Below are 26,560 nucleotides of genomic sequence, written 5' to 3'. Positions count from 1 at the left end.
ATTATGTCTGGGAAAGGACCTCCAGCCAGGTCTCTAAGTTCTTTTTGTTTACAGTATTTTCTTCTCAAGAAATTGTCGTCTCATCTCAGAGAGACAAGCATCCTTTCAAAACAAAGAATGACTCAATTTCCCCAACTCACTGCCAAAAACCAAAAGTGGCTGAAGTCACAGACTTAACTGCAAGTGCAACTAGGAAGTCACAGTTCTCTTCTGAACATTGATTCAAACCATAAGCAAGCGAAAAAGTCCAGGCAAAGTAAATCAGATTCTGATCCCATCAATATCAGAGCCACAATTCAATACTTCAGCCTGTGTAACTGATAGTAGAATGTGGACCGTTCTCCTTTAATGGCAAAAGAAGCATGTTTTCCAGCAGAAATCTTCACAGCATGCCTGTGATATGGACAAGGCTTTGTAATATTGTTAAGTCAAGACTGCTTTCCAAGGTATAATGTTTAAGGGTTTGGTTTTTGTTGCTGTTTAAAAAGTCTTTCAAACTCTTATGGCTTCATTTGTGATCTTGGACCTGTGAAGGATAATAGGTTGGGAGAGTATCACTGCAGACAGACAACTCCTCAGTTCCAAGCTTCAAGTCAGCCTGCATTGGGTCAGATTCACCCTTCAGCGCCGTGCAGTTCCTCAGCTGCAGTTCTTTGCTGAAGCAGAATTCAATCTGACCAATTGTTTGTGCTTTTTCACCCTAGAAACATGAGGGATGAGATCAGCTTGATGGGGAGAAAAAAATAAATCAATTCTTCAAATATATTGCCTTATCTATAGAATACAGTAGTGCTTATTTGTATATTTGCCACTTGAAAAACGTGAAGGAGACAGGTACCAGAAGCATCCACTCTGAACACCTTACAGTACATACTTGTCTTTAAGGCACAAGCAGACAAGGAAATGCATTCCAACAACATAATTCAGTAACAATTTGGGGAATCTGCCTAACTAGTAAGTCTCATTATGAAATGCTGTGATGCAGATTATCTTAGCATCTGTTCACCAATGTGTTCACCTTAATGATAAGCTCTGGCTGAACTCTGTGAATATTTAAGGGTATGTGTGACCTGAAAGCCACCTTTCACAACTCTTTTGTAGCAGGATGGGAATTGAGGCAAAGAAAATTCTCCAAAAAGGAGAAAAGAAACTTTTACTGAAAAGAATACAGAAGCAAGCTGTCAAAAGTAGCAGAAATGTCATTTTTGGACTACAGGACAGACTAGGAAGAAAAATATTGGCCACGAATAAGGCAGGCAGGCATGGAAGCCTTTCAATGTGGGGAAGATGATTATACAAAAATCCCCCAAAATGCTCCGGTGCAACAAAGTGCATGTGGAAAAAAATTGGTTTTGAAACCACTAAGCAGGACAAAAGTATATGTACAAGACAAAAGTAACTGTAGTGGTTTTTTTTTTTTTTGCTGTTGCTTTGGTTTGGTTTTGGGGGATTTTTTTGGTTGTGGTTTTTTTGTTTGTTTGTTTCGTTTTGGGTTTTTTGTTGTTGTGGGGTTTTTTAGGGTTTTTTTTGTTTTGTTTTTGGGGTTTTTTTTAAAGAAACTAAGAACACAGCAAATATGTAGTACATTTTAAACATCAAAGTCCCTCCATAATGCACTTGAGGCATCAACAGGGCTGAAAGTCTGAAAAGGGCTATCTTTAAATAACTGGGGTGTACTTTTTCCTTTCTATTACCCATTAGCTTCAGCTGTTAAGCACAGGAGACTCAAGCTGTAAATTACTTTCACATAATTTGAGCAGTATCTCAATTGTACTAAAAGCAATGGCAGAACTATAGTGAACAGAGCTAGAAATTGGGGTTTCTGTTAGCTTTGTATTTCTTCAACATCAAGAGGTGGGTGAGTGTGCAACCTCCATTCAACTCATATTCCTTTGTTGCTTAAAGTAACTTAAAAATACATTTTAAAAATATTGTAGCCTAGAATTCTTTTTCACGTGAAGAAACATCCGAGTATAAAAACCTCAGAGCACTAGTAAAGCAAGTGAGCTGGCAACACACAAGGTATTAAACTCCAACAGCAACTGTATCTTGGCAAGTTTTCATAAAATTGTCATCTGTGTATGGGCAATAACTCTGCCAAGTGTTTTGTAGTAAACCATTTTTATCAAGCTGAGATAATAAGGAACCACTTGTAAGAGGGAAAAATATCTTGTGGGTTTGTTTTTTTGTTTTCTTTTTGACTAAAAGCAGAATAACCTGGCTGAAAAAGAAAAGAAACAGCTATGCAGCCTACCCATGTAATTGTTCAGAATACTATTCTGTTCCTTCAACGGCATTTTTGGTTCAGACATGGTGACCTGTATTTTACGCTACAGCACACTACCTCTGTGTACCACATTCTCTACTGCATCGCGATTCACAGTACAATCGTTGGCCAGGAAAAGTAGAAAGAAATGAAAATTTTAGAGACTGTTGCGTTGAAAGGAAAGACTATAGTCATCCTGAACCACAGTGAAGCTCAAAATGCCTTTTTGTACCTCTTTAGGTACGGGCTTTTGAGAACAACCTCAGAGACAAGCCTCTGAGCTTCTTTATTTCTGAAGGATTCTGTCCATTCAGTAACTTCTTCATACAGAACACATGAGCCATGCACAGTGAAGGGAAGACTGCTGTTGACAGGCAGTACCCCTGTCAAGGCCAACAGTCACTGGCTCTATTCAGCTCACTCTTGTTGGTTCTGGTAATTTGCTATATGGCAGTTAACCTTTAGCAGGAGGAGTGGAAAGTACTCAGCTACAGCATGACCTCTAGCGTGGTGGTTACAGCATTCATGCAAGAGATGCAGGTTCAAATCTCTTAAGACAAAGAGACCTTTAAAACCCAGTGCTCCCACTTTCTGGGTAAGTATACTGACAGCAAAGTTACTAGGTAAAGAACGGACACTTCCTCCACTAACAATATTTCTGTACCAAAAAAAGGCTGTGGCAACAGTAACATAAGCTGAACTCCATGGTGCCAATACGTAAGCAATGTTTTTATGAACTCAACTCCAAGAATTGAGCAATATCTAATCTGCAAAGAGCTGTATACACAAGGAACACCCAGACCTAAGTTTCACCATGCTGAAGATTTTTCACTCTATTTTTGCTTTTGTTTTTTTGATTAAAAAGTGCTCTTTTTAAAAAAATAAAAAAGTTGTTGGTTTTTTGTGGTTGATTTTTTGTTTGTTTTTTTTTGGTTTGGGGAGCATGTGACTGTTTGGGGTTTTTACCTCTTCTGGAGGAAGACATTGGATCTTTGGCGTTACACCATAAAATGTTGTAAGAGCTTCCTTTATGGCAGTCATCTGAAAAATTAAAAAGCTTATATAAATTAATAAGTCACTAGCACATCTTCCAACAGCTCCCACACTTGTTAAGTTCATAAAAACTTTTAGATAAAGCACAACCTTAAAGAACTATACAATTAAAAAAAGATCACTTATTCTCTAGAAATTTTTTCTGCTGAAAAAATGTACACGCACATGGTTTTGTTTTACAAAAGATTGCCTCTTACCTGGTAATATGAACTGCTTGGCTTTATCCCGGCTTTCAGGAGACAACTGAAACAAACATAAAACATTTTTCCATGGTTCCTGCAAACATAACTTCATAATCATTAGGTAAACAGATAATCTTAGTGAGAACTTGGCAAGCATTACAGCGATGGGGAGCAAGGGAAACTTGTCTTCCATCCTCTGCCAGGCCGAGGAAAGGTTCCCCTTTTCTGAAAGGCCACTTCCCATCCAACTCGGCAGGGTCAGGAAGACCTTCATCTGAGGAGCTGGGAGAGTCAAGCCTTCAGACACGGCTAGGGGAAAGGGCAACATTACTGTTACTTGTTGGACCTTCACAATGCTCCATTGAGTGCCAGGTAGGGCATGCAGCTTAATTGCCTCCTTTCCCCTGCCTTGAGCCATACCCCTGTGCCCCGGCCACTGGGAGGGGATGGAGGCAGGCTTGTGAGGCTGCTCTAGGCACCCTCACGTTCTAACACAGGCTGGGCTTGCTGGGGCGGGAGGCGCACAGCACACTGGGAGAGGGACACGGTGCGTGGATCTGGATCAACACCAGCGTCAGGGCAGGAACGTTTCCTAATGCGTATGTTTCTGAAGAGGAAAGGTTGTTCACGTAAGAGAAACAAGGTAACTCTCAAGAACCTCTAGCCTAATACCCCTTTCTTTAGATACAGTCCTGAGGGAAGTCCACACTTCCAAGTTGACAACCAGACTCAGGACCCAACAGGTGCCGAACCTTTAAGTCCCAGCTTCTTCTGTAAGGAGTGGGAAGGTTCAGCATCTCGCAGTGATGAGTAATTCGTGAGTGCTGATAATGCTCAACCCTTCCAAGGTCAGGTTCTGCACAGGGGAGATTTAACCCAGTTGACTAAAGGTCTAGCTGTTCGTCACAGTCATCTGACACTGAATATAAGGAGGCCAATAAAATAGATGATGTTCTGTTATTCTTACAGAAGCACGCATGATGTCCTCTTTTTAATAATTTCCCTTTTGGAAACAATCTTTTAATCACTAACACTACTTTTTCTCATTCAAGTATAAATGAAGTACAATGAGAACATGAGCAGTCTATGTTCTTTTCAGTAAAGATTAATTTAATTATGTTCATTTTTACAAGGGAGAATATGCTCTGATCAATTAATTTCAACATGTTTCAGTCTCTATTTTTTTTCGGTGTTAGACATGCTGATATAGAGTCACATAATCGGTCACTGTGCCATCTGTAAAATATTTTAGTCACGCCATCACAGCTACTTAGGCAATTGACTTATCAGATATTATTAATTTTAACATAAATATGACATGCTCTTAAGCACTGTGCCTAGAAAAATCTGATTAAGTTTTACAAGAAACCTACAAAAATAGGAGGCAGATGGGAGAAAGACGTATTTCTTTTGTGCATATACAAAGTGAGTGAGACTTTTTTAGGAGATTGCTTGGACAAGACACTGACAGAATATGAACATGATTTTTTTTTTTTTTTTTTTTTTTAAAAAAAGATATGTTTCTAGATACAAAAGAACTTATTTCTTCTCTCAAATACTGTTGCCTTATACGGAGAGACAATTCACGGTCAACAAATCCAAGTCAAACATTCTCCCACCTGTATCAAGCACTGATCAGGAAAGGACTCTGGCCTTCTGGCATTCACCTGCAGCCAGAACGTATATGTACAGTGCTTGGACAAGCCACAACTCCCATCAAGATTTTGTATCTAGAATGGCCAGTGCTTTGGAACCATGAGGAGGAATCAGCCCGTAGGACAAAGCAAGAGTCTCACATCAGGGTTGTTTGAAAGGACAGCAGGGGGCTGCCTGCAGCGACTGAACACCGCCCTTCAGGACATCCTCTCTTCCTGTTACCTCTCAGCCTTCTCCCAGGATGTTCTGCACGATTTGGCCTGCAGCTTGTCCCTTCCTCTGAGCAGAGCATTGTCTTTTCTAAAAACAAGTGTTTGGGCCTCGGTAGGACTCAGGATTTTAGGGTTTTTTGTCACTTGATTTAGAAGTTTGCAGATACCATAGCTTTTGGTAGCGAGATATAACAGATACAGCTTCTCAAAATTTACTGGCTCACATTGTCTAAAATGATGCTGTGAAGAATGCTGCTGGCTTTCTAGACTCTGAAGTGACGCGAGACAAGCTTCTCAGAGTAGACAACCCTTCCTCTGAACTCACTTCCCCTCTGCCATCAGATTTTTAGACTTTTTTTTAGGCTAGATATAAAACTTTTAGAAACTGTTTGAAATAAGAGGCAGACCACCGAGTTCATTTACATACCTGTTAAGATCAATGTGCTGGTAGAGTTCTAAGGCTTTACCGAAGTATTTCTTCTGAGAATTGAGGACCTGAAGCGTGGCTGCACAAGTGCCATGTTTTTCCCACTCATGTTTCCTATAGAAGAAAAGCAAAATTTAAGTTTTAGAAAACATTATTTGCAGATATATGTGCTGCACAAGCTAGCTAATATACTTAAATCAAGTATCTGAATGTGTGAAGTAGGACACTGCACGCAAAAAATACTGCACGTGCGAAAAACAAAACCAAGAAAAATCACCCCCACCATTTCAATTACAGCAACATCTGTATATTTTTTTTAGTAGAATCATTTACAAAGAGATTTTAGACCTATCAGAGAGCAAGGAAGAAGCCCAAGAAGTCCTCATCATGGTTTGTAACATCAGACTAAGAAAAATTCTTTCAGTTGTGTTAAAAATATATAGATGAGTTATCCTTAACATCGACAGCTGCAAAAGAGAGACTTTTCAAATTAATGTAAGAGCTGTAGAAGATAAAGGAGAGGATGGTTTAATGGTTTGGGTATTAATATGGACCTAGGACATTCAGAATCAGTATCCTGTTTTCCTATAAATTATGTGTATGAATTTGTGGAAAAATCATTTATAGTTCAGCCCTTCACTTGTTATCCCACCAAAAGGATAACACTCTTCTCCCCTCCCCGCCCCAGGCCCCCATCAGCTATCTTTTTAAGATTGGACATTGCAAGGTGAAGAGGTAAGATAGATACCAATGTGGAATAAACCATTACTTCATTCCAAAGCTGACTAAGAGAACTTTGTGTCACAAGAGTGTGACAAAACTTTATCAAGCCAAAAGCGCTGTTCGGGTGTTTGTTTAGATTAAGTTAGCCCAAACAGTTTCGGTGTTTGGGTTTTTTTAGTGCTCTCTCCTTTGAATCAGCTTGTTTTTGAAATAATTAAATGAAGGAATTTATGAAGTAAATATGTATGATACCAAGGTCTCTCAGTGTATTACAAAGAGATGTTTGGAGGTCAGAACAGTAAGAATTTGCCTAGAAAATATGTATTTCTGAACTTTGTGTAAGTTTTAGTGGAGTCTTCTATGCTAAATGTACTTTCAAAGCACTTAAAATTTTTCAGAACTGAAGAGATTAACCCTTATTTTGGGTGGAACAGTGAAACTGCACAAGCTGCTAAGACTGTTGCCTCAACTTTTACTTTGGCCTGTGGCAGTATTTTCATAGGCCTGCTCTCACGTCTTGCTTCTATTCCACCATCAAGTCTTCCAATACCACGGAACAGAGTGCAAAAGAAAGCAATTCTTGCAATTTTATGGCAGACAAACTCGAATAGGACAAAAAATGGGGCAAAGCTCAAAACAGATTCCTGTCAATTCTAAAATCTATTGAAAGACTAAACAGTATAATCTTTAATGAGACCACCTGCAGATTTGGGGGGGTGGCAGTGTCTTTTTTTTTCTTCTTTCTTTTCAAATTTTCATGAGCCACTTGTATTAAACAGGTATCAATTCAGCAGATGTCCACAAGAAGTTATCTAATCACAAATTCCTGCCACTACCATACCACTCCCTGACTTTATGATGCCTTAAGTACCTCATGGAAAAGCAGAGAAGCACAAGAACAACTATTATTCACTTGAAAGCCTGCCTTTGAATTGTCCATTCATATTAAGAACTTCAGATTTTTCTTAAGGAATAAAAGCACTTTAAAAGAAGTTATGTTTGTATCTAGAGAAATTTGTACACTACTTCTAAACAGAGAATGAAAAAAGCAACTGTGGCATCAAGAAATTTGAGGCAGGGAAGAAGATGCATTACCAGAATATTTTCAGTATACGTTCCCAAATTTAGCCTTGTAGAGAGTTCTCATGTCAGCTGTAACACTCAACTCGACTGCGTGTCAAATGAACTGTTTACTGCCTGGAGGATTCCACTTTACATTGGCCAAAGAGCAGATTTCCTGACAAAGGATTTGAAATTACTGATGAGAAAGGAGACCAGTTTTAAAGAAAATGGAAGCTCTTTTAGGGGTAAATTTAGCAAGAGATATTGAGCAGTTAGCTTGGACCAGAAGCAGACAATAGTCAAATCCAAAGGGCTATTGGAACAGCAGAAAGCTGGAAGCAAGGCTTTGCACGTAGAATGACGTTTTTTCTTCAGAGAATATACACATGCATGTGTGTAAAACTAATGGTAAAGTGTTGTGCCTGTCTTTTGAAGGCTTTCAGTAGTACTTGTATTTAAGTGTCCTGCTGTTTCCAGAAAGGAGGCAGAAAGAAGGCCAAAGATCTGATGGTGCTCAAGAAGCATATTATTGCTAACATGGAACTGTTATTGGAGTGGTTTGGTCCAGTTTGCACTGATCACAGGTACCAGGCAATAGGGCCGTGGCGATCCCAAGTGAAAATACACAAGGCAACCCACAGACAGTGCCCCTGCATCATCAGCTGCAGCAAGCCAAGAATATACCAGGCCCAAGTTTTTTAATCAGTCCTGTGAGCTTCCAGAATGGAGAGCTACTTTAGAGTCACTACAAAACAATTACCAAAACTTCAAGATGACACTCTTGACAGTGTTACTTTATTTTGCAGCATAGCCATGTGAAAAAAACCAAAAATGATGCAGATACAGCTAATTCTGACCATTCAGCACAGGCATATGAAATTTTGCCTTCACCTCTTCCATTTAAATGCTAACTAAAGCAGTTAGGAAAATGAAGGAGCTGCAGGTACCAGGGAATAATAATTTGTTTAGAAATCAAAAGAATTAATGTCTCAATGTTATCCACTGAGACACATTATCCTTCACATAGACCACAATAAGACAAGGTAATCCTACTTGAGCCTCAGCTCACAGCTGGGTGGCGTGTGGATACAAAATATAGCTGCCTGTATTCGTGAAGGCCGCCCATCCTTCTGTACCTCTCATACCCATGAGCTAGGCAGTAGCACAGAACACACATGCTAGCTGTCAAGAACTTGGCTGAACACTTCTTCCTCCTTGTAGGACACAAGTACTTTGGCAGGCACACAGCAGTGGGGCTTACAGCACTAGATTGGGTTCCACTGTATAACTTGCCCTTCTCCACCATTTTCTAGTGCTGTTAAGAATAAATGCTACACTTGCATACCTCAAAGCTAAGTCCTACAAATGAAGACTTAGGGGGCTGCAGACATGCAAAGGAATGAAATTGATACAACTCAACAGTGTGGAAAAGAAGCTGAACCTCAAAAGAGATCTTGCTTCCTGTTATGTACAACAAGGACAGAGTTTCCCCAAGCACAAAGTCACGCAGATGTGACAGACAAAGTCAGGAGTATATCAGGTGGGTCCAAGGATTATAGAAACCACCCCACTCGAAGACTGGCTCATTATTAGGGTAGGAACAAAGAAGGTCTGTAAAGCACAGCTGCAAGTGCTGCCCACAAAATGTAGAAGATTAGAGACATCCAGCTGTCCCATAGGCTGATTCACTGATTCCTTCTTCTGTATCATATTGCATAAACTGATCCTGAAGGGAATTCTCTTGGTCTAGAAATTTTTATTTGGTCCAAAAAATTATCATCTACTAAAAATGGGATGGTTTCAGTTAATAAATTTTGAGACACAAAGCACACATAACCCTTTGTTCTGTATTAAGGCATTCTACCCTGTCCAGTTCAAACTCTTGGGTGGCAATTGTCACAGTTCATAAGTTAAAAAGGTGAATAGAGATGTGCAATTACCTTTACAGAAGCACCTGCAGCCATCCTAAAATCACCAGGAAGATTTCTTACCTCCCCTTTTAAGCCATGGCTACGGTTAGAGGTAACGCCAGGAAGAAACATACTACAATTATAGCCATCCTGGAAAAACCCTGATGTGATATTCTAAGATATTTAATATCCATTTTGCTGGTCACTGCTCATGTTCTTTATCCAATTAAGATGCCTTTAGTCTACAACAATGAAAATTGTGAATAGTCAGTTTTACTTTCAGATTCTTACTTCTGCTGTATTGGGATTTTTACACTATAGAGATTTTTTTTTTTTTTTTAAATTTTGCAGTAAATACAGTGTTTTAACTGAAGGGAGACATACAACGGGATCTTACTGGCTTTCAGTTGGCTTAAAAGCTTGCATTTACAAAATCTGCAATTAGAGCTGCCAATTACAGTGCATTTGTCACCTTATTGAAAGGGAGTGAATTTCTCTGTCAATCGAAATATTACTCACAGTGTTATAACCTGACTTTTGTATTGCTTTTATGATATTTCTAATTATATTTCCAGGTATTGAAATAAGTGCTATTTGCTAGCCTTGAACTGAAAGGGAAAAGGTTTTGATTGTATCTGTTCACACCTGCTGCCTACCAAAATATCTATTAGTAAAATAAGGACTGGTATGCACCTGTTTTTATGAACAGGTAGGTGGTCAGGGCATGGGAGGTGCTAGATTTAAGACACATTTTTCTTATTGTAATTCCAAGAACAGTTTAAGGTGGCATAAACTTGTGCTACCACAGAAAGAAGCAGTCATGCTCTCCCCAGCACAGTGCAAGAACAGAGGAGTGGAGGGAGGAAAAAGTGACACCACCACATTTGACAGTTACAAGTTCAGGTTGCCATAAGATAAACTCTGAGGACAAGTGTCTTCTGTAGAGCAAGGACAAGATTAAAAGAGATGCACATTCCCTTCAAAGCTTTTCCCTTGTGACACAGGGAGGAAGGAGACATCCAATCCAAAGGAAAACTTATGGGCACTTATAGTTGAGATGGCTTTAAATGCTACTGCCTCTAGCTATGTGCTCTGCTTCTTATTTGATGTTACTGCTTTCACTGTAGATCTGGAAGAACAAACTGCATATCCATACCTTGGCTGATGCAGCTCATGACTCAGCAAATTAACTTGAATGGCCACTGATTTCAGTTTAAAATAATGCACTTGTACTGAAGCCTGTGCAAACTCAAATAGCACCCATACCGCTCTTTGGTCCAAGTGTCTGATTATTCAGAAGCAAAGAGAAACATGGAGGAGGAGGAGAACAGTACTGTTGTCAGGAGAGATCAAAATCTTTCTCCCTTCCTATGAGCCAAGTAGGTTGATCTCTAAATAAATTCCCGGATCTCATTTTAGGCTGCTAGGAAAGTAAGTAAAAAGAGAGAATTCTTTTTAGAATTCAAGTGGCTAGGATGATCCAATGCATCCTATTTTTCCATTTCTTCCTCAGTGAGAAAGCCCAAAAGGAAAGGTCTCTCAAAGCCAGCAACACAGTGAAGCTAGCTAGGAAAAGAGGCCTGGAAGCTGCTCTTGCAGCTAGCTGTGACATCCCAGGCGTGCTACTGCTATTCAGATTTAATGTGTCAACAGCAGCTGTTTCTCCTCCCTGGGGGCAAAGGGAGGAACAAGTTCTTTCTCTCTCCCTCTCTCTCACTAAGTTTCATTTCTCCAAAACCTCTGCTATAGCCCTCTCTTCAACAGCTGCATCCTGCATGTGCTCTAACAAGAAAACAGATTTAATGAGACTGACAAGACACACTGCTTTCAGTGGCCTCCTGGACACTGCTTCTCATGCACTGTATCTCACCTGAAGAACTACTAACTCAGACAGATCTTTTTTATAAAATAATATCCAAAATACTTCAGGTTTTCTTGTACTCACCAGAACTGGGTGCGATTCAGAGATGAATGAAGCACATCAGGCCAATACTGTCTCATGTCTGACATGAGATCCTAAAAATAATCACAATTAATAAATGCACCTACAGCGTGGAAAAGCTATTTCTTACACCACCTACATACGTTGATACATTTTCTAAAACTGAAGCCTCATCTTTCAACATCCCCAACTGAAACACTTACTTGCAGAAAAAGTCTTTTCCCCCCCATATTCTGAAAACGCTGTTGTTGGAGGTAACAGGTAGATGCAACTATCTAAATATCTGAGTGTTCTAATACTGACACACTGTCCCAAAGTAAGATTTTCCTTCAACTGCCCCTGCAGAAGTTGTTCAATCATGCAGCTTTTCACATTTGTCGGCTCAAGGCTCCTATCCCCGCTGACAACACATTTGAATGAAATATGGAAATTTTTTTAATTAAAAAAAGAATAAAAAAGGACTAATACCCTGGGAGAAAATACACAGAAAAATGTACTGTGAACTCCTTTATTTTCTGTGTTCTGGCTTTGCAGTAGAAAATGGAAGAGAGAACATGGACTGACTGTAACCTCTTTTTCAGTACATTTTGCCACTGCAGATCCACCACCTATGTTATCTAGATTTTTTTAAGGAGGATGTGGCTGAATGAGTCAAACTGCATGTCTACAAAATCAAGTAGGAACAGCTGCTAATGATCACAAGCACTGCAACTTCAAGTAGTACCAGAAGCACCTAATGAATTTCTGGAGTCCTTAAAAACATACCTCTCAGCAAACATTAAGAGTGTTACATTACAAGCTACAGATTTTGCATATAAGATGTGCAAAAGTAATTGCACTCAGCTCTGTTTGGTACGACTGTTTTTGTTTTAAATAAATACCTTAATCTCGGTAACATTGAAATGCCACGTCCTATTACACTCTTCAGTTTTGTCAGGCCTAGGAAAGCAAAATAAAAGTGAAAAAAGATGTCTCCTAACTCACTAAAGGCAACTAACAGCATTCTATTCTGTATCATTAGCCTGAATTTTAAATATGTAAGATTATAGCTAGAGATTTTATTTAAAAATGCAAGTAACCCATCAGCATCTACAGTGTTTTAGAAGTAAAAATTCAAGACATTAATTATGGCCAAAACATTTCCCGTGCAGAGGCTCTTCATTAGGCCCTCCAGTCCCTCTCACCCTGTCTAAAAGACAGACAGGGGTACTAAATGATATGGAAGGCTCTTGCATGTGTCGTCGTCACTAATGACATTGACCTCCTCAACTACTGCACTAAGTGATGATCTGCAAGTATCACCAAGACACTCACTGGAAATCTAGACATGATGCTGTTCACCTTTCCAGGATGAACAGCTTAACAAACTCCTGTACTGAATTTTTCCCTGTATTTGTCAGGAAAACCTTTGAATTGCTGCCATTGGCACCAATTCCAGTGAGCTGATTCCTTTGAAGCAAATTAGTTTTTCCTGTACTTTTGCAATATTTGTGCAGAGTTAAGATACTTAAAGCCACAAGCAGTCACGAGACATAAACAAATTCTGTGTACTCAGGGAGGGGAAAAAAAAAAAAGAGGGGAAACTATACTTCCCTTTCGGTTTGAGAACATTACTGATCTTACAAGTAGATGTATAAACAAAAAGCTCATGTGGCAAGAGGAACTCTAAGTCATGAGATACAGAGTGTATTTCAGTTTTATATCAAACCATAGGGTTTTGATTTCTAACAAAATGAAGGCTTTTGTTTCAAGGAATCATAAAAACAGACAGATTAAGCCCTCCACAAAACCACTAAACATCCTGGTACAAAACTTGATTTTCCCTTTCCAGGCTGAAATAAAAACACTCTGTGATCATACCACAGTCCATGGATTGTCCAGTACTCTGGAGGGTCTTGACAATCATTAGCACTCATCTGTGGAAAACAAAAATAGAAAATATTTGTTATATGTGTCCAGGGATAATGGTTTAGAGGAAAATACAAAAGTTCATTCATTGGTGGTCCAAGGCTCTAGTGAGACATGAGAACTTTTGCTTGCTCAAATTAGGAACTGGTGAACTCCAGCTGCTTGAAGCTGTCATGGATCATGTGCCACTTAGAGATCAACTGGCATTAAAATTTTGAAGCAGATCAAGTGAATGTCAGGGGGCATCCTGAACAGGCAGTGTGAAAAGAAGACAGAGGACAGGTTCTGAGGTAATAGAAAGTAGCCTGATCCATGCTAAATGAATGGAGCTAAATCTGCATTTAGCATATTCCAGGTGGCAGCTCTCTGTGTTTTTCTCATCATCAGATCTTTTCAAGGAGTGCTGAGCCATTAAAATAAAAAACGTCAACATAAACTGTAATATTAAACAAGCAACCAATCATCTTTAGGCATCCAGAAGTAGTTCTGTTGTTCTATTAAAAGTGAAAAATACAAAGAAGAGATGAAATATGTTGCTTATTCCAAGTAAAACAGTTAGAATTTTTTTTTTTTTTAAATACTTTGACTTGAGGGACAAGGGAATGGAGAGAAGAGGAAAGACTATATACATTTCTACAAAAAAAAAAGCCCCCAGTCAAAACTTTTGATAATGCAGGAGAAATAGCCTAGACATTAATTATTGTTTAGAGCAGAGTACATATTCCTGAACAAAACCAAAAAAATCCATGTTCACACATCACAGAATACCATTACTGTATTTTCCCTGATTATTCTGCTTACTAATTACGGCTGTTTTTAGTAAATACTTTTCTCCATTAAATAACAACCTCCTCAGACTTTCTTTCCCCATAATAATAGCTTTCCTTATCAGCTCTGCATCCTGTCTTAATTATGCCACAATGCCTTTTATGTAATGCCAGAGCAAGAGCAGAGTGTAGAGAAGTGCAGAGAGATGCCTGTAATCTCACTAATTGCCTTCCACATGCCGCAGGCCAGTGGCAGCAAAACTGCAAGCTCTGCAAGACTTGCTTGTTCTGTGCCCATTTCCTTCCTCTTCTCTCTTGCCACCAATAATAGAAACAAGTAAACCCATCAACAGCTTTTTTTCCTGAAAGGAATATTGTCACAAACACACACGGTAAACGCCTAAACAATATTGCTCCTGTCATGACACAGGCTTTGTGGATCTGAACGAGTTCAGCTGTCCAGTCCAAAATACAGCAAAGGAATAGCCAGCAGCTAATGCATCATGCCCTGAAAAACAACCTGACAGCTAACCAGCTTGCTCAACCGAGGGTGGTAACAAGAACAGTGCAACCGTGCTCCTTATGCAGTCTTTAACTGCAGTTCTCAGACGTGCTAAAGGAAAGCCCAGAGTATTTTAAATTTGGAATCAGTTCTCCCCTGTCATGGCACTAACCTTATTAGTAGTTTCTTCTACACATTTCATCAGACTCTTGGTGTTACACCATGTGCTGGCAGAACTGTGAGTTCAATGCAACCTACAACACATTAGTTCACACTTCGCATGCTTTGGCCAGGTACATTCATCCTCCTTTTTAATTCTAGCCATAGTATTTTTCCAATGTTCATTTTAAATCAATATCACAAAATGAGCAAACGCTAGTCTGAGAAGCTGGGTACCCCTGCTGCTTCTGCAAAAACACTTCTTGCCAGCCTTCCTGTCTTCCTGTTCATCATATACTCATTGCTGGAGGATTAAATTAACCTCAGGCAACCGTTGACTTGAAACGGTTACAAATGTGTATTTTCAAGTAGGCACTGGACCCCAGAAAGCTTTCTATATCTAGATTAATTTGAAAAAGGAACATTGCTGCCTCATGTTTTAAAGCGATCTGACAATCAGACCAATCCAAATTAACCATACATGTCCTATAATACTGAGAAAAGTGCCAGAGAGCCTTTACAGCACCCACCATGCTGAGAGGGAATGCTGCAGCAGAGAGATCAGCCTATTTGTAACAGTAAGACATCGGACAAACAGCAGCTGCTAGAAACATGGGAGCTCCTTTTACCTCTGACATGCCAAAAAGTGAAACACCATAAAACTGTCACAGAAGCATTACCTGTAGAGCTGCCCAAGTTACAAATCCCTTGTACATCGGAGGGGTAGTGCTACTGGATCACATATAGACACCCCAAGTTTAAATAAAAAGACAGCTTCTGGGAAATGAAATATTTAATCCTGCTCCCCCTTTCAACCACCCTGTTTAAGTAGGCCATCTGTTTAATTAAGATCAATTTTAAGTGCTATTTTGTAATGAAACATTGTAACTGCTATGAAAAATCCTTGCTTTTGAAACTGTGGAGAGAGTTCATCTCTTCCATTTCTCTCCCCCAGATAGTCTGTAATTATTCCCCTTCTTCCTTCCCCCCACCTCCTGGGGCAAAACCAATAAATAAATGAACCAAATTTATAAAGGTTGCTGAAAAAAGTTGGGAGGAGGAAAATAACAAATTTACTTCTTGTTGAACACCTCTCTAGCATGAGCTGATTAGCTAAAACCTTTCATGTGTTTATCCTCACAGAAGATAAGGTCCACAAAAACATCTAAACCAGACCTTATTCACAGAGAAGTTGGAGGCATAGATTAAGAGTTACCTTGTGAGTTACATAGGCATTTAGGAAAAAACTTTCTTTTGTTCCAAAATAGCATATGTCAAGAGCTGGACTCACTTTGACACACCTGGCTTAATATACAAACAAAGAAATAAAGGTATCCCTTTATCTAAGGAACTTTTTGATCTAATGCTAGATCACAATAGTATACTGCCCTCACCTTAGTCACTTTAATTCTTTCTCTATTATGTGACTACTTCTATTTTTACAAAAAAAAAAAAAAGAAAAAAGAAAATAGTGTTTCTACTCTTCCTTTAAGCCTTTTCTATAAAACTATGGCCAAAGCCTGAAATTAGGAAAACCTTTTATCTCATATAAAAAAAAAAAATTTCATCTGCTGCTTAACACTGCATTCAAACTTGAATTCACACTGTTCTGCTCACCAGTCTATTCTGTTGTCCTTTCTTTGACTCTTTCATTTGATCAGCACATATGTGCAGTAAAAGGCAGATCACAGCAGTGTTTATCATCTTTCTCATTCTGAACAGAGGAGGAACTGAATAGCCTACAGACTTGCATCGGATTTTCCCCATTTCACAAGGGAACACCCACAGAAGATTTTCTCTTTTTGCAATCTCCAAGATGCAAAAGCTGCAATTATATTTCTCTTTGTAAGTTCTTGAATTAAAGATCTTCACAACTCCATAAAAAGGGAGGGGAGAGTCCCTCTTCTTGCCCTTCAGTTGCTCCTATCCACCTAACAGGATTCACATTATTTTGTGACCAGAAAGTTTAAGTGTGACATGAATTAGCCACATGAAGTTCAATAAATTGCACCACAGGCACAATTTATTAAGGGAACATTAAATTCATAATCACTTCAGGTCCGTCAGTTTAGCTTGGATATCTCTGTAGAAGACATAGTCACTTTAGGTCAATTATATGGCACTGGAATTTCTAATCACATGATGAGGCACAACATCTCTCTTCCACCCTTTCACTACAGCAGCCAGTAGTTAAGTCCCGGGGTCATTATTGCTTCCATGATACTCACTATTTTATTTTAACAGGTTAGCTTAGAAGATATGATTACAAAACACTTACTTTCCATTTAATTGTGCTGATCACACTCAGTATTAAAAAGCACCAGCTGAACACATACAGTTTAAAGCACAGGAAGAGCTGCTAGATATGTATTCTCAAATTTCTCTCATGCTGAACTGTGCCCTCTAAATTCTAAAAAAGGCCCTTCAGGCCTTCAAAAGCCTGAAAAACTTTTTGAACACAGATACACAAAACGGGTAGGAATTAAGATGTACGTCATCCACACACGTATCAAGAACACAGTATATAGCAAAGTAGTCTATAATCAGAGTCCTTTATACAGGAAGCATAAACTAATAAGTACCTGCACAAAGTAGTGTCTCAAAGGTTTTTTTACATAAGTGATATGAGTTTTACAGTTTCCTTCACCCAGCTGCTTTTCCTTTCAACATTATGTCAACAGTTTTAAACTGAAGAATGACATTACAAATATTTCCTCCCTGAAATAACATAGCAATCATATATAAATACACTGAACATGCAGAACCATCTATGTACTTAAAAAAAGCCCACAGCTGAATCTGGGAACTCCTCTTATGTTAACATTAGCAAAAAGAAAGCTGTTACGAGAGTACAGATGGGATTCTGTTTCTTCATATGACTCAGTGATGTGAAACTGGGCAAAAAGTCACTTAATATGATTTTAATTTCACTTTTTCTTCACTCCTTTGGAATGCTTCTGTCTACCTCTTACTACAGAAGATCATAAGGAAATCAACAAAGTGTAAGAAAGCCTACATTTTCTGATGCTTAGTATCTTTGATTATTCATTACAACTTCACTGTAAGTTTATAAAGGTTATTTGTCAATTTACCGATAGCACTACCCTTGGAATTAAGAGTAGTAGCCAGCATGAATATACAGTGGGAAAACTGGTTGGTAGGGTTTTTTGTTTAGTTGGTTTGTGGTTTTTTTTCAATTTTGTTTTTTTTTTTCCTCCCAATTGTTTGCTTCTCATTCACATATGCAAGGGTTTGCACTGCTACTGACTATTAACACCCACTCATGCCAGGCACTACAAACTCTTGAACATCATCTCTGCTTGAAGTCAGTAACAGTGGTGTTTACTCAACACAAAATCAGACACAAATTGCATCAAATCTGCCCTTATTCCCTCTCAAAAACAGACAAACAAACAGAAACAGAACAGTGGCCACTCCTTGGTCTCAGCTAGTCATACACATCTGAGTTTTGTTACTGATACTTCCCCTTCACATTTAGCTAATGTAAAGTATATCTACTTTTCCTCAGAAATTTAGGCAGTATGTGACTTTTGCTGCTACTGCTTTTATACATATTTCTGGAAATAGAAATGAGAAATAAAAAAGTACTCAAAGCACAAAAAATAAGACTCTAATATTGTAATAAATAAACCTAAGTCTCCCAGAATCAGAACCTTTTGGCTCCAGAGGCCTTTGCCCAAAACTGAAGCTTCTCTGTTATCCACAGGGGTCTTCATACTTGTGTCAGTAAATCTGATCATGTCTTCCATTCTGAAGCATAGCATATTTTTAACTCAGCTGTATGAGAAGAGGCCTTCGAGTATTTCCAGCATAGGAAAAATGTTAATTTATCAGATGGTAGTAGGTATTTAATAGCAAAAGGGACATAAGCAGTATACCTCTTAGCTGTGCTTTTGACAGACATATGTTGGAAGGTTGGGTTCATTTTTAGTTCCCACCACTCAAAACCAGAAATGCCCAGAGACACCTGCCGTAACAGCTTTATAGCTCTCTCTTTCCTGACCGAATCCATATTTGATGACTGATCATTAAAACGCTGGAGCCAACATTACAAAGCTAAAACTTGCGCAGTAGACAAGTAGACAGTTCAGTCAGACAGGGCAGGCAAGTCTCCTTACAGAGTCTGGTGAAAGTCTAGGATTAAGTTTACAACTAACAAAACATCACAAAATATATAACAAGCAATTAAGGCTTAGTGTACAGTATGTCCTACATAGACTACTGTATTTGTAACACACCACAATCCTGTCTTGTTTACTGCTACTCTGGAGTGCAGGGGAAGTAGCAAAAGTTGCACCAAGATGAGCAAAAGCCTTTACAAAGATATAAGGGCATAAGCAAGATTAAATGCTTGATGGGCTTAGTTCATTCTGTTTTCAAACATTTATTGTCCAAGGCTACCTTTGTCAGGATAAAAAAGAACAAAACACAAAAATCTCACCTTGCATACAGTCACTGGCCAATGATGAGCAAGAATCAGCTTTTTCCAGGTATGAGGGTGGTTGTCACTGGAGAAAGACAGACAAATCTATTTTTCCTCAAGCATTTTAAAAAGAGCAACATCTTCAGCCATCAGCACAATGCTTACTAGTAGAACACATTGATTTTAGAGCTGGTTGCTGTTCATAGCTTCTATCACAATATTTGATAACTCCAAACACAGTAGGACCAAACTAACAAATCACATAGAAACAACGTATTTAGAAAACTGCTAATACCCCCCCATTGTTAAACAAATTCCACTCCTGGCATCCTATCTCCATATCCTTTCCATTTCTTAAATATCGAAGAAACATATTGTTCTGTTTTATATTTAGGAGAGTTCTTAGTGGCAAGCTTTTACAACAATAAAAGAAAAATAAGATATCTTTGTTTAGGATATTAACAATCTTCTTTTCAACTAATATACCCATCAAAAAGAATTAGAAAGTATACAACATTCTTGTAACTACTCTTCTAAAAAATAAAGACTACAAATAACCACAAGCAATATAGTTGACATTGCAGGAGATGCAATTTGATCTTGCAAGTGTCTCCAACCTTTGAGATAAAAAAAACCACAACAGAATAAAAAGTAAAGCAAAAAACCATAAATCTCAAAAATGCTGACTTTATAATTTTATAGACATTTAATTCAAACACTACGCTTTTAAAATGCTTACTACAAATTAAGTAATTTTTACAACATTTAATAATCAAACTGTGACACAGTCTTAAGGTTACCTAAGGAAGAACTAAAGAATGAATATCCCATATTTTACAAAAGCACTTGCGTTTCAAAGACTCTTAGAATAGAGAGATCTGTAACTCACAGAGGCATCAGTACTATCTTACTCCTATGCAGAGGGGAAAAAAAAAGGTTAAAAATTTTGTACAAAAAGTGTTGGAAGACATATCATGTCTTTGCCGCTACTACAGAGGCATTTTCCAACGGTTTGGAGCAGACTTATTGTGCATAAACTAGAAGACACTACAGCAGATATATTTAGCTATTAAACAACCACACTAAGTGATTAAATAGAACAGCAAGTGGGAAAATCGACAAAAACAGAACTGTAAATTGTTCAAACTGACAGCACTATGTGCAGTACTGTCAAAATAAATTGTTATTCTCTGGAAGCTAATAGCCACATGTCCTTCATTAGTGCTTGCCAGAGGTTATATTAAAAAAAAAAAAAAGATAAAGCTAATTATTCTCAACCTGAGGAAGTAGGGATGCTCCCATGTTACACCACTTCTCAATTTTTTCCTCTAGTTTTGCTAGCTTGCAATGGCCACATTTTCTGTTAAGCATTCACGTGTATCTGTGGTTTTTAAATAATTTAGCAGAATAGCTCTGGAACAAATCAGGCATAGCCACAATGCAAACGATTAACACTTCTAACTAGTCTTTACTGCTGCTGTGGAAACCTGAATAGAAGAATTCCCCAATATTGTAGAGCAGTTAGTTTCCTCGCTTTAAAAAATCCTTGCTTAGAAAAACACCATCTTTCATCTGTATTTGAAATAGCAGCTGAACTTCTGCAATGACAATCATGCCAAAACAAGTTCTCCTAGAACACACCTTTTGGCTAATGATAGGTCACAAAATTTTGGTTATTAAACAGAGCAAGTTTTAGAAACTTAAGCTCAGAAATGGAATCCAAGGAAAGCCATTTTCAATCAGGGATATCTCCCCCTTTTTTCACCCGAGTTATCCTGCCCTGTGCAGTTCAGCACTGTGCCTCTAGAGCTGCCTCTGCCGCCAAGATGGCCCAGCCATAGACCAAATCCTGGGAATTTGAGAAACCTCAGCATAGTGTCTAAGCTACCAACCAGCTGCAATGTAGCCATTACACGAAGTTCAGCACTGAACTGAGCACCCTTAACCATTCTCTTGCCAAAACATTGAAAGGAAGGAGAAAAGTTTATTTCCTAATATAATGCAATAGGAATTTGAGCTTTTAGAAGGGTGTGATTTGGGGCATGGGTTCCCCCATGGCCTATTGGTATTCAAGCTGAGATTTTGCCAAGTGCAACAACCACCAACTGAGAAAATAGCAAGAAAAGAGATATGTAAAAAAGTATACAGTGTAACAGTTGGTGCAATTCATCCCATAGGGATGACTCCAGTTTTTTGTTATAGGTTCCAAAATTATTTCTGATTTTTGTCATTACTACATCACAAGTCTAAATAATTCAAGAGCAAGATGAGCAAGATTTTTGCAAGATTGCAAAGTTTTTAAGTGCAATGAATGTAATTTAAGTTTTCCTCTTTTTTCACGCTGACACATTAACAAGTGTAAAGCTTTTCTTAGGCATGACCCCCACTCCTCCAGTTAATGTAGATACCTCATTTTACCAGTTACCTAAAGGAAGAATAACACATCAAAACCAGCACATAATAAAATAAGAAAATTTACACTCATTAGAAGTTAATCTATTCTGCTCTGCACTTAAGAAAGAACTCTGAGAGATTTCTTTTTAAAGCATAACTTACCTTTGAATGAATTTATTTGAAGTACACCAACAACATAATGCCATAGAAAACCAGCCCAGAATCCAATAGCGCAGCTTTGCAGGCTTCATTTTGTTAATCAAATAGCTGTAAAAAGGTGTTAAAAGAAGAAATCTGTTACTTATCCAATGCACTAAATTGCCAGTGTTAAAATGCAGAAAAACACAACTATGTCAGAAACAGCAGGTAATATCAACTCTAGACTAGATTTACAACTACAGGTAAAATGAGGATCTCTTTCAAGGCTGTGCCTGATTCCCCAGCTTGTATGCTAATTTTCATAAACTAATGGCATCAAGGATGAAATCATAGTTTCCTTTTTTTCCCCTCTTTATTTGCACACAGTCCCAATAGAGCCACTTTCCAATAAATAGATATACATAAATCTTCTATGCAACCATACTTCGTGTAATGTAAGACTCTACTTGTGGTCAGTTCAAATGCCCAAAGTGATTAATTAAAGAAAGTTTGAACTTAACATTGAATATTCATGTTGGATTGACCAAGGCTGATATTAGAAACTCACTGGAAGTGAAGTATGATGTCCAAGGATGACATTATCTCTAAATGCCGCTCGACTACTAAACCGGTGTTAAAAAAATCACTGCTAAAACCAGATTAGTTTCTGTTCCTGTTATAAACCTGAGACAGCCTCTACAAAACCATGCATGATCTGCCTATTACCTTGTGAACCCTAGAAATCAGGGGAGAAAAAAAAAACAATTCAACTTAACTTTCACCAACAGAAGGACTTTCACTTAGCACAGGTCAAAAACCCCCAGCTGCCTCCTGTATCTGCCAGCCATTTCACAGCATTTCAAATGCTACCTTCTAGATGCCAGAAACAGATGTACATGCATGTATTTACATGCAATTATTAACGCCTCAGCAAACCTAATTTCCAACTTTCTCATTTTGAGAACCCTAAAAAAAGTACTACAAGACACTGTGTGTAACCTATGTGCCCCTTCTAAGATTGCTCACTAAACAAGCCATATCCTTTTTTCTATGAAGGTTTTAAAATTAACCATTTCTTGTAACAGTCAAATAAAGCCTGTTTTGACACCAGTAAAGACATTGCTGATTCAGCCATTAAGGCTAACTTTAGGAAATTCAGTGTTGGTCTCTTCTGCCAAGTAACTAGCAACAGGACGAGAGGAAATGGCCTCAAGTTGCGCCAAGGGAGGTTTAGATTGGACATTAGGAAAAGTTTCTTTACTGAAAGAGTGGTCAGGCCTTGGAACAGGCTGCCCAGGGAAGTAGTGGAGTCACCATCCCTGGAAGTATTTAAAAGACGTGTAGATGCGGTGCTTAGGGACATGGTTTAGTGGGCATGGTGGTGTTGGGTTGATGGTTGGACTCGATGATCTTGGAGGTCTTTTCCAACCTTAATGATTCTATGATTCTAATTCTCATCCACGGCTCATTACAAACAAAAGTCCATTTTCCCACCATCATCACGTGGCTCTGGACCCAGCCTGCAGACCCCACAGAAGCCCTACCCTGCAGTTCTGCAAACGCCGTGGCAGAGCTGACATACGCAGGAGCCAGCCTCCCAGCTTGCAAAACCTGTCGAGATTTCAAAACTGGTGAGGGGTTTGGGCAACAGCGGTAACAGTTAACCTGCTAGATTCATTACAAGGTTTTGCTAAATTGTGAAAAAACTACAGCCTTTAAGCTATTAATCTATTTCATATGTTAATGTCTCTCTAGTTTGTAACGGACATATTAAGGTAAACAGCTTGGCCTAATAGAAGATATTACTAGATAAATCTTAGTTGGCAACTGTTAACTTTCTGATCTAGTTTCTTAAAAAAGGCCTGAAGGATTTTCACTCACCAGGCAAGATAAGCACAAAAAATTCCAAATAATTTAGAGTGTGCTACTTGCTACTACAATTGATAACATAGAACTAATCTTTATCAAAAGCTAGCTAAAGGAAGACATACATCTTGCATAAAAAAAATTGAGCTATTCACATGATGTACAAAAAAAAAAAAAAAATCACAAATAAGTAATTAACTGCCAGGTATCCAACTTCCCCAAGAGTTCTTCATTTAAAGTGATCTCAAGTCTCATCACTTGAACAGTAGGAATTAATGATGTGAGATTCAACGTTATAGAACTGTTTATGATTTCATTTACTGTTATTTTCAACTGATAACCAACCAAGCAAGACTTTATTTTTCTGCATGATAAACTACCTACCCAAGATAAAACATTGAGAGAGGTAAGGAGTCTTCAGGTAAGATTCTGCCCTACCTATAAAAAGGGTATTTCTTCAGAGAACAGAAAGTACCACTTAAAAGACAATAATGTCACACACCATCACCAAAAAAAGCTGCACTGCACAAGGGTCTGGAAAAAACATCTTAAGGAAGTAGATCATGGAAGAAAAATAATCCAGCAAAAATTATGGCATTTCTTTTGCAAACTGGTATGACTTAAGATGGCAGGCACAAAGAAACATTTTTTTTTTCCAGTGGCTAAGTTACAAAAAAAAGCATAAAGGCAATTATCTCCCTTTCTCATTGGGCTCTTAAGTTTGATCAAATAATGACCAGAAACAGAGGGGGGCTATCAGAGCAGTAGAATGTACTGGTTTATTCTGCACCCTGGAACCAGAACGTAGGGACAACAGAGACAGTGAGCAGATCTGAAAGCCCCTGATCTGCAACTTTTACATAACAAATTACATTTTTTTCCACTGATAAACAATACATAAACTCCCTCTAAGGTTTTAGCTTGGAAGCCAATATTGCAGCTATCACGAGACTATGGTGATAGACTGAGCAATTTACTCAAGTTGACCTTTTATTCGTTTATGACATTGATGGGGAAAGGTGAAAAGTGTGTTAGTCTTACCTGAAAAGCACCCAAATGATGCACATTTGAGGAAATACACATCCAAATTAAAACTGTATTAACAACCAAGATGTATGAAGCACATCCAATTTTAATAAAAATTGCTTCTGTTTACTAGAAATTACTGGATTAATAATTCCACAAATACAAGAAAGGAGAGATTAACAAATCTTACACCAATTCTACTGTAGTAAGAAGAAACAGGGATTTCATATTATGCAAGTTAGTTATAAAAAAGTCATAATGTTCCAAAAGACTTTGTAATGTGGAAAACTTAAAACTTCAAGATGAAACATGCACAGACACATAAAATCATTATTTGAAACCAGGCTATCGACTCATTTTCACTATAGATAAAATTCCAAAGAATAAGAGTAACTTTGGGATGACTCTTGATTTACTATAGCTGGATACGAATGCACAACACTTGTGTGTGCATTAGTCAGGACAAGGTCACTTTGAGCTATGTTAGCATTGGTCAATGCAGGTACCAAAATTACATGCCAAGCTTATCAAGGACGAGGGAGAACTTGTAATAAATAGTGAGAAAATCTGTCTTTAACACATTTACTATCGTTTGAATTCTATTATACCATCTTGAGGGGGCTGCTGACATAGCATGTGCTTCTTTTGGACACTAACAATTAGTTACCTGTATTCTACTCCCTTATTTTCTTTTTTTGCTTTTAACAACTAGTGTGACTAATAAACCCCACATCTATATAAAATTTCCTGGTTTACACTTCAGTTCACGCATATAGACTTAGAGAACAGAGAAGAGGCTGCAGAAGAGCACTTAAGCATTAACGAGAGGACTCCCACGGCTAACAGCATAGCACGCATGCAGGTTAAGTGTCGGCAACAACGGCCAGAGATGAGAATTAGGGCAGCTAGCCTGGCATCTAAAAGCACAAAAATGGACACCTAAGGTTTTGGTGCCATCTAAAACAAGGCAGCGCATGCTATGTCTGCCACAACGCGTTAGAGAGCCAAGTTACAAAACTGTGTGCCAGAAGCATTCATTTAATTTATAACAACGCTCTTAGCTCCAGCAACTTTTACCTCCACAGCCCACTCCCAGCTAACCATTCTTCCCAAGCCTGAGTACTGTTTAACTACAAAAAGCACCTTAAAAGGTTTTCAGATGCAATACTCACATCCACTGACACAGCAAGTTTTTTAGCAGAACTTTCTCACTAATACTCTCACGAAGTACAATTCAAAGCAAAACTTGGGCAGCAGTGGTTTTAGGCAAGCTCAGTGCTGTGCTCCAAGCTGTCCTTCCACTGGCTTCCTGAGGAAGTCTTGAGCAAGGAGGCACTTTGCTTTCCTCACAGGCAAACTAACACACTGCTCTTCCTTTAGCACGGTGTTGTAAGATTTAACTTCCTGACACCATAAAGCGCTTGCTCCAGATAAACAATCGCCACATTTTATTACAAGGGTATTTTTATAAATCATAAAGAATGCAACAGAGCAGAGAACCCAAAGCGGGATGCCTGCAAGTGACAGGATGCCAAAGCTGATGGCAAGTGTGCAAAGCAAAACTATAAACGGAGTTTTTCCAGCTCTGGGAAATGCTGCAACTTCTTTGGCTGACTTTCGATTTGCTTCACAGGGAATTTAAGGCGTAAGTAACGAAACCTGATACCATTTGAGCCCTTACCAGTCCTGCAAATCCCACCTAACTTCGTGCAAGTCAGTAATCTCACTGGAGCCAACAGGCAAAAAAGCTGACACAGAAATACCTCGGGCAGGCCGAACACTACCTTCCTCCTGCGCGGCCGCTGCCCTCGCAGCACAGCCACACGCGGGGGGGCAGGTGGGATGGGGAGCAGCAGGGGCGCCGGAGCAGCGGGGCTTTCAAACCTGACCTCCCTTGCCTCGGACCCGAGACCTCACCTCACC

General features: G+C 38.7%; 1 protein-coding gene across 1 annotated transcript; it reads right to left on the bottom strand.

Annotated features, from left to right (window-relative positions):
- Positions 1-508: 508 nt before the first annotated feature.
- On the bottom strand, positions 509-21,858 carry RNASET2 (ribonuclease T2). Its single transcript, XM_009572652.1, has 9 exons — positions 21,770-21,858; positions 19,232-19,298; positions 13,294-13,349; positions 12,315-12,372; positions 11,437-11,507; positions 5,797-5,910; positions 3,517-3,562; positions 3,233-3,307; positions 509-700 (listed from the first exon to the last, which is right to left on the bottom strand). The coding sequence occupies exons 1-9, from the start codon at positions 21,856-21,858 to the stop codon at positions 509-511; spliced, it is 768 nt and encodes a 255-aa protein (XP_009570947.1).
- Positions 21,859-26,560: the final 4,702 nt, after the last annotated feature.

This window comes from Fulmarus glacialis, unplaced genomic scaffold, assembly GCF_000690835.1.
Source record: "Fulmarus glacialis isolate BGI_N327 unplaced genomic scaffold, ASM69083v1 scaffold32322, whole genome shotgun sequence".
NCBI classification, from domain to species: domain Eukaryota; kingdom Metazoa; phylum Chordata; class Aves; order Procellariiformes; family Procellariidae; genus Fulmarus; species Fulmarus glacialis.
The sequence above is the reverse complement of the archived record's forward strand: the minus strand, read 5'-3'. Positions and strand labels throughout refer to the sequence as shown.